General features: G+C 38.6%; 1 protein-coding gene across 1 annotated transcript; it reads left to right on the top strand.

Moving 5' to 3' along the window:
* The first annotated feature begins 3,176 nt into the window (after positions 1-3,176).
* On the top strand, positions 3,177-8,676 carry sqor (sulfide quinone oxidoreductase). Its single transcript, XM_058408711.1, has 10 exons — positions 3,177-3,334; positions 4,121-4,352; positions 5,056-5,226; positions 5,522-5,575; positions 5,972-6,166; positions 6,329-6,538; positions 7,057-7,240; positions 7,484-7,551; positions 7,633-7,811; positions 7,893-8,676. The coding sequence occupies exons 2-10, from the start codon at positions 4,137-4,139 to the stop codon at positions 7,948-7,950; spliced, it is 1,335 nt and encodes a 444-aa protein (XP_058264694.1). The 5' UTR covers positions 3,177-3,334; positions 4,121-4,136; the 3' UTR covers positions 7,951-8,676.
* Positions 8,677-8,744: the final 68 nt, after the last annotated feature.

Genomic DNA, 8,744 nt, shown 5'->3' with positions numbered 1-8,744 from the left:
AAGCCCAGCTCCTGAAAAACAACCCCACACCATAATCCCCCCTCCACCAAACTTTACACTTGGCACAATGCAGTCAGACAAGTACCGTTCTCCTGGCAACCGCCAAACCCAGACTCGTCCATCAGATTGCCAGATGGAGAAGCGCGATTCGTCACTCCAGAGAACGCGTCTCCACTGCTCTAGAGTCCAGTGGCGGCGTGCTTTACACCACTGCATCCGACGCTTTGCATTGCACTTGGTGATGTATGGCTTGGATGCAGCTGCTCGGCCATGGAAACCCATTCCATGAAGCTCTCTGCGCACTGTTCTTGAGCTAATCTGAAGGCCACATGAAGTTTGGAGGTCTGTAGCGATTGACTCTGCAGAAAGTTGGCGACCTCTTCGCACTATGCGCCTCAGCATCCGCTGACCCCACTCCGTCAGTTTACGTGGCCTACCACTTTGTGGCTGAGTTGCTGTCGTTCCCAAACACTTCCACGTTCTTATAATACAGCTGACAGTTGACTGTGGAATATTTAGGAGTGAGGAAATTTCACGACTGGATTTGTTGCACAGGTGGCATCCTATCACAGTTCCACGCTGGAATTCACTGAGCTCCTGAGAGCGACCCATTCTTTCACAAATGTTTGTAAAAACAGTCTGCATGCCTAGGTGCTTGATTTTATACACCTGTGGCCATGGAAGTGATTGGAACACCTGATTCTGATTATTTGGATGGGTGAGCGAATACTTTTGGCAATATAGTGTATATATATATATATATATATATATATATATATATATATATATATATATATATATATATATATATATATATATATATGTATATATATAAATTGTTATAATGTGCTTAGGGATTCTAGTGCTAATTTGTAATCTGAGAGTTGTGTGATGCATTGACCTTAGGGAGATGTTGCTAGTGCTGTTAGGATGGACTTTATTAGGAGATAAATACCTTCTTTTCTCACTCATGATTTTACTATAACAATGTCATATTAATGAAAAATACAATTCAAAAGCAACGAAGACAGCAAACATTAGACTCAAATGTATTTTAATTCAACTAAATTTGACTACACTGTGAACAGAGGTTCATATACCAGACTTAAGCTAAATATCTCCCTCTAGCGGCGACATGTTGTATAGCATGTTTATTTATTATAACCTAGGTCCTTTTCGCTGTCATTTTGTTTGTGCAGAACACATTTGACACTTTAGTGAACTATAATAATTTAAAATAGTTTGGAAAGACATGTTTATTAGAAAATGTATTGATTAATATTCAGTGGCCAATAGAAAGTATACTATATTGACAAAAGTATACTGTATACTGTTAATATATGCAAATTATTTATATATTTTTATATATTGTTTATATATGCAAATTATTTATTTGTTTATATACTGATTATATATGCTAATTATTTGCACTGCGAGAATGCACTTCTGGTTAGATGCTAACTGTATTTCGTGGCCTTGTACCCACATGTGCAGTGACAATAAAGTTGAATCTAATCTAATCTAATCTAATCTAAAAAGTTTTGGGACACCCCTTCAAATCATTGAGTTCAGGTGTTGTTTTTCAGGGGTTGGGCTCGGCCCCTTAGTTCCAGTGAAAGGAACTCTTAATGCTTCAGCTTCATACCAAGACATTTTGGACAATTTCATGCTCTTTGTGGGAACAGTTTGGGGATGACCCCTTCCTGTTCCAACATGACTGCACACCAGTGACCAAAGCAAGGTACATAAGGACATGGATGAGTGAGTTTGGTGTCCTGACCTCAACCTGATAGAACACCTTTGGGGTGAATTAGAGTGGAGACTGTGAGCCAGACCAAAACTGGGACGTCTGCCTTTACATCCACATGAATGTAATATGGAGTTGTCCCGCTTTTGCAGCTATAACAGCTTCAACTCTTCTGGGAAGGCTTTCCACAAGGTTTATGTGTGTTTATGGGAATTTTTGACCATTCCTCTAGAATTGCATTTGTGAGGTCAGGCACTGATGTTGGACGAGAAGGCCTGGCTCATCCATGTCTTTATGGACCTTGCTTTGGTCACTGGTGTGCAGTCATGTTGGAACAGGAAGGGGTCATCCCCAAACTGTTCCCACAAAGCATGAAATTGTCCAAAATGTCTTGGTATGAAACTGAAGCCTTAAGAGTTCCTTTCACTGGAACTAAGGGGCCGAGCCCAACCCCTGAAAAACAACACCTGAACTCAATGATTTGGAGGGGTGTCCCAAAACTTTTGGCAATATATTAGACATCTATCTAAGATTTTTCTGGTATGCCACTTGGTTAATGTGACGAACTGCACCACGTGATTTTGCTTTGGGTGTGTGTGTGTGTGTGTGTGTGTGTGTATGAAACTGAAGGTCACTCGCGTTCATCTTGTTTACTATGTCGTTTTAAAAAAACCGTTTTCCCAGCCTACATGCAGTAAAATGTCAATAGATAATGATGACATAAAGCATTTTAGTTTGGGTTATTAAGATTTGACATGGACAGGCAGCAAACAACAAGCTGGAAGTAACAGGTGTAGGTGTGGCTACTTATGAGAATAAGAACAAACTTTTACAAAAACATTACTACTCATTCACACTCTCGATTTTCCAGTCTTATTATTCTTCTTTATTGTTTTGAAATCGTCCTTCTGCTTCTTCCGTGTTTCTTCTGCTTCTGGCTTATGTCACGTTTCTCCTGGAGGGGGTGGGTCTTAAATGAGGAATTTTACTCAAATCCTATTGGTCGACTAGTCGGAGTGGGCGTTGCGAACGTTCAGAACACCCCCCCCCACTCCACAAACAGTAGTTTTACGAATGAACGCCTTCAGCTAAAACTCTATAAAAACATAACAAAAAAAACAGTAGGCATATTCCATATAAGCCATAAATAAATATATAAATGCTTTAAAATTTAATCTATTTAAATTAATTCTGTTTAATTTAAAACCTTCTAGAAAATAGTTAAGGCCAAATGAGAGCGTGAATCAGAAGAAAGCTGTCCGGAAAATTGAATTTCGATTTAATTCACATTATTTACATTCGCATACTATTTTTGTTTAATAATATTTTGTATTAATGATCGTTTTTATTATTTTCATTTGAACAATCTACTTTAAAAATGACGGCACGAACATAACTCCATATTACGCCTCGTTAGACATGGGAGGAATCGACTCCCAAATTTGACACAACTTTCGGAATCGGTTCAAAGAGTCGATTCGCTCGCTGAACAAGTGCAGTACAAGCACGTACAGCACAGAGGGAGAAATAAACAGGAACTGAGTGGAGCTGTACCGTGCCTGAGAGTACATTGTTCCCAACTACACGGTAAGTGGACGTTACTATACACACTCTGGACTAAGCTATTTTTGTGTTAGATAAGTAAAACCAGGTGTTTGTGTTGAGTACTAAAGCTTGACCGTATGCAGAGTATTCTGTATGTGGTTCATTCTTGTCCAGTTCTATTACAAACTATTTGTTCTATTCTATTCTAGGTGTTCTATAAACACGAGGGCTTTTGTTAGGTCATTACTGTGCAGCAGAAATCCCATGACATTGTAACGTGATGTTTTAAAAACAGCCTTGCTCATTGTTACTGTTGTTGTCTCTAAAGCTGGTTTAAGCTCATTTTAATGCTCAGGTAGCTGGGGGAAGAGAAGGAAGGGAAGAATGAATTAAGGTTATACAAGCTTGGCTTTCTTCTTAACATGTTGTGTTGACCAAATAACAACCAAAATAACCACACCACTTGCTTTATTCATATTTGCAATCTCCGAACATCCAATATGACCTCTAATTTGACCCACACACACATTATATAGCTCTTATATAGTCCTGCACTCATTAGATGTTCTTTTACAGATCATGGTGACTCAGCATTCGAACCTAAAAAATGTCTTAGAAGTGTAGACTGCATTCCTGAGACACAAACGACTGAACATGCCACAGATCACTAAAGACTCTCAAAGAGTGAAAATGACCCCATTCTCTGTTTTGAAAACTCTGAGCTGGACAACAACATTCCCTTTATTTCTTCTTAGCTCGTACACCCTTCACGTGATTTGTCTCCAAGCGGCACACATTCTTACTCGTCTTTTCCCCTCTGTTTTTCAGATTAAATTACAGGAACATGGCATCTGCTTTAATGTCACAAGTACCTCTGGTTCAAAAGTCTAACAGACTGCTTTACTCTGTCAAGTCCCACTTCCACACCAGCAATGGATTGTCCTCCAAGGAGCATTATAAGTTTGTGGTGCTTGGAGGTGGCTGTGGTGGTATTGCAATGGGCGCACGCATGAAAAGGAAAGTCGGTGCAGAACATGTGGCCATCGTGGAGCCCAGCGAGGTACACTCAGTTTTATACACTTTGTAGATGATTTCATCCACAGTGATGTTCAAGTAGGACAGATTCCATTCAAAGCCTTGAGCAAATTACTCTTAAGAGCTTTAACCATAAAATGGCACCCAAATGGAAATAATGGGATCAAAGTAAGTGGGCACTGGCTGAGTAGTGTTTTATTGGCTGGGTGATATGGTAAATAATATCATATTCTGGTACATTTCCACAATACGCAGTATGAACCATGATTTTTAGGCTAAGAAATTGCTAGCAAAACAATGTGAAAAACTAGGTTCAAATCATACTTTTTAAAATAATTTATTGTTTTAAAAACATTTTATGGGTCATTACATCTGACTAACAGATAGTTACAACAGTACTGATGACACTCATGATATGTCAGAAGAGCCTAATGATTCATACTTTATCACAATATCCACTTCCTTTTGCCCTGCCCTAGATATCACCTATGTCAATCAGGCAGGAAGGAATGTTTTTACTGCAGCTTTATAGAGTGCTCACTAACTTTAAAATCCGAGACATACGATAGCACTAAATGAGATCAATTCCACTAAATAAGAATAACTCTGTGTGCTTTTACCATTTGCCTCTTAATATATATAAATAATGTTTTGTAGGTGACTTCAGTATAACCTGTACGAGTTGTTACGATTATGGTTCGTCTTCATATTTTTCATTTCTTTTACAGATGCATTATTACCAGCCCATGTGGACGTTAGTAGGGGCCGGAGCTAAAACCGTTAGCGCATCTGGACGCTCCACTGCCAGTGTGATGCCCTCTGGAGTCAAATGGGTCAAGTCCAAAGTCATGAAGCTTGACCCGAAAAACAACACTGTCTTCACAGAGTCTGGGAAAGAAGTGAGGAACAAACAAAACCGTAGTGAAGATTAGCACATCTAACATTATGAAGGAAGCTTGATATTACAAAGGTTTTATTGCTAAACTGCTGTGGTTAAGCAGTAAGCACTCTGGGTGTGTCTGGTTACCGGTATTTACTGGAACTGTGCTGGAAAGTACATTCATCATTGGGAATGGATGTGATTTTACACTGTGAACAATATTTCGATCATTCTGGCAAACATAGCCTGCTGATAAACCTGCTGTTGAGTGTGTAAACAGAATGTAGTTGATTGTATATTATATCTCTTCTTAGATTTCCTATGACTACTTGATTGTAGCACTTGGCCTGAAGCTCAACTATGAGAAGGTACTTTTTTCCCTATTACAGAAAATGTCTCTTTTCTTTCTAGCAGAGTTAGTTGTTGTTAAGACTGGAAATTATAGAGCAAAATTACATCAGATATACTTAAAGCATATATTCAAGCACAGATATAATATTTTGTGCATTTTATTTCTCATATCCACAAAGGACTTTAGTATAATACTCTGCTTCATTAGCATGCAAAGCACATCAGCAGAAGACAAAAGGATTCTGTAATAATCATACATCTCCCGTTAAGGTATTATTCGTACCGTTAGCACCGTCTAAGATCAATTCACTGTAAAAATAAAACGTTTATTCATCTCTACTAAGGAACCCCATCAGTATTTTTTGAAATTCCATGCTAATTCACTACCGCTTCTGGCTTTTGTTGGATTTTAGATTAAAGGACTTCCAGAAGGTTTCGAACATCCAAAGATTGGATCAAATTATTCCCTGGCAACAGTGGAGAAGACCTGGAAAGCATTACAGAACTTCAAGCAGGGAAATGCTGTGTTTTCCTATCCCAACACTCCTGTGAAATGTGGAGGAGCTCCTCAGAAGATCATGTACCTTTCTGATTCCTACATGAGAAAGGTGTTTATTTAGTGTCTGTGGAGAAAGTATTCAGCGCAGTTCCAATGATGAGGATAATGTTTATTTAATAAAACTGGATGGAATTAGACTGATAGCAATTTAAAAATAAATCTGAACGTTAATTGTCGTTAATTATGACACTCTGGAATTTTGTTTTGCAAGACAGGAAAGCGGTCGAAAGCCAACATCATTTACAACACATCATTGCCTGTGTTGTTTGGTGTGAAGAAATATGCTGATTCGCTCTGGGAAATTGTGAAAAGTCGGGACCTGAACATAAACCTCCGACACAACCTTATTGAGGTCCGAGCCGACAAGCAGGAAGCGGTATTCGAGAACCTTGATAAACCTGGAGAAACAAAGGTTTTTGAGGTAAGAGGTCCATGTTGCTTGATTCAACACATTCAGGAGTAGCTACACTATATTGCCAAAAGTTTTGGGACATCTGTCTTTACATGCACATGAATGTAATATGCAGTTCTGGGAAGGCTTTCCACAAGGTTTAGGAGTTTGTTTTTTGACCAGTCCTCTAGAAGCGCATTTGTGTGATCAGTCTCTGTTCTAATTCATGCCAAAGGTGTTGAGGTCAGGACTCCACACCAGTGCAAGCCAGTCAAGTTCCTCCACACCAAATCCATGTCTTTATGGACCTTGCTTTGTGCACTAGTGTGCAGTAATGCTGGAACAGGAAGGGGTCGTCCCCGAACTGTTCCCACAAAGCATGAAATTGTCCAAAATGTCTGGACAAGCTGAAGCATTAATAGTTCATTTACTGGAACTAAGGGGCCGAGTCCAACCCCTGAACTCAATGATTTGGAGGGGTGTCCCAAAACTTTTGCCAATATAGTGTATATGTTTATTCACTTTTAAGATGTCCATTATTTGTGTAGTATGAGATGCTCCATGTTACCCCTCCTATGGGACCACCACCCGTGCTTCAGGGATCTTCGTTGGAGGATGTAACTGGCTGGCTTAATGTAAATAAAGACACCCTTCAGCACAAGACGTACGCTAACATCTTTGGAATTGGGGACTGCACCAATCTTCCAACTTCCAAAACCGCAGCTGCTGTAGGTGAGCTATAGATAAATGCTGCCAATTCTGGAAATCACACTCTTCCTTATCTGTATCTGTATGATTTATCACATTAATCACTCAATAAATCTGTATGTGTGTGTGTGTGATAATAAGAGAAGTGTGAATGAATGCTCATGGTTGTTTCAAATCATTGGACATAGTCAGAATTTTTTAGTCCAGCTATTTCTGTACGTTGATTAACGCTGTCTCTCTATTTTTTTATTTTATTTTATTTTATAGCTGCACAAACGGCCGTCCTCGATAGGACCATTACCAAAGTTATGAAAAATGACAAGCCTGATAAAAAGGTCAGCATGGACAGTAAGTTGGACAGTAAAGACTCTGTTTAAGCAACTTCACCAATTGTTATATTTTTACCTTTTCCACAGTATGATGGCTACACCTCTTGCCCTTTGGTGACCAGCTACAAGACGGTCATCTTGGCCGAGTTTGACTATGACGGACAACCTCTGGAGACCTTCCCAGTAGATCAGAGCAAAGAAAGCAGAATCATGTATCATATGAAAGCTGACATAATGCCCCATCTGTACTGGCATGGTCTTCTCAAGTGAGTTCTGTTTACTTCATTTTAGATGATAAAACCCCGGGTGAGATATGTGGCTCTAATTTGTTGTCTTTCTTCTTAAAGGGGACTTTGGGGAGGCCCGGGACCATACAGAAAAATCATGCACCTTGGAATGAAATAGAGGCTGTGAGAAATAACTACAAAGCAATAGCAACCCTTAGCACATTCTACATCCTTTGTGTTGACATTTTAACCTTCAAATACACAGCGATTGGTGCGATTGTATGTAAAGAAAAAAGTTGCAGGGTTGTGCAGGTATATTCCAGAAACCGTACACTATACAGTTTAATTATTTCCAGTGTGAACATTTGAATGTAAGTATCTTTTTACGTATATTTTTAAGAAATTGAGACCAATGGTACTTTAATACCACATACCACAACACACTGCTGAATTCTCTACTCCGGCCGGTCAGAAGGTCGATTGATTCATTTTCTTTAACAGATTGAAGCTCTGATTGTAATTCTAATCACGGGTTTTATTATGGTATTTATACACAAAGTTGTGTAACAGTCATGCCATGTAAACAAAATGTAAAAAATATTAATAGTGATAATTGATAGGAGGATTTCTGTAAGGAGACTTCTTCAGCATTTGTGGAAGGAGTCTCCAGTATCAGGGCTTTGTAACAGTTTAAGATAAGTTGTTGATCATGTGAAATGCTTCAGGGTGCTACAGAGTGCTTTTTGGTTTCTTACTAACATTTAAAGTATTTTTTTATTGTATTACCTTTAAAATAAATAACAAAAAATGAGGCCAGTGAGGGAACAATTGTTTGTAGATTTTTTTTTAACTAACTTTTATAAACATAACTATAAACTAAAAATAAAAAATATAAAAAAATGAAGACCATTTGTGTTCTTTAATTCATTCCTGATCTACCGCATTGTTGTATAAGAAGAATAAAACATGACT

The sequence above is a fragment of the Hemibagrus wyckioides genome, linkage group LG14, assembly GCF_019097595.1.
Source record: "Hemibagrus wyckioides isolate EC202008001 linkage group LG14, SWU_Hwy_1.0, whole genome shotgun sequence".
Lineage (NCBI taxonomy): Eukaryota > Metazoa > Chordata > Actinopteri > Siluriformes > Bagridae > Hemibagrus > Hemibagrus wyckioides.
This window is presented reverse-complemented; position numbering and strand designations above follow the sequence as displayed.

What these genes read in the sequence shown, in the direction of transcription:
- sqor (XM_058408711.1), top strand. Translation starts at nt 4,137, where the DNA reads ATGGCATCTGCTTTAATGTCACAAGTACCTCTGGTTCAAAAGTCTAAC. An exon ending in TCACAGAGTCTGGGAAAGAA is followed by an intron (nt 5,227 to 5,521) that starts GTGAGGAACAAA and finishes ATCTCTTCTTAG; the next exon opens with ATTTCCTATGACTACTTGAT. An exon ending in GAGAAACAAAGGTTTTTGAG is followed by an intron (nt 6,539 to 7,056) that starts GTAAGAGGTCCA and finishes TTATTTGTGTAG; the next exon opens with TATGAGATGCTCCATGTTAC.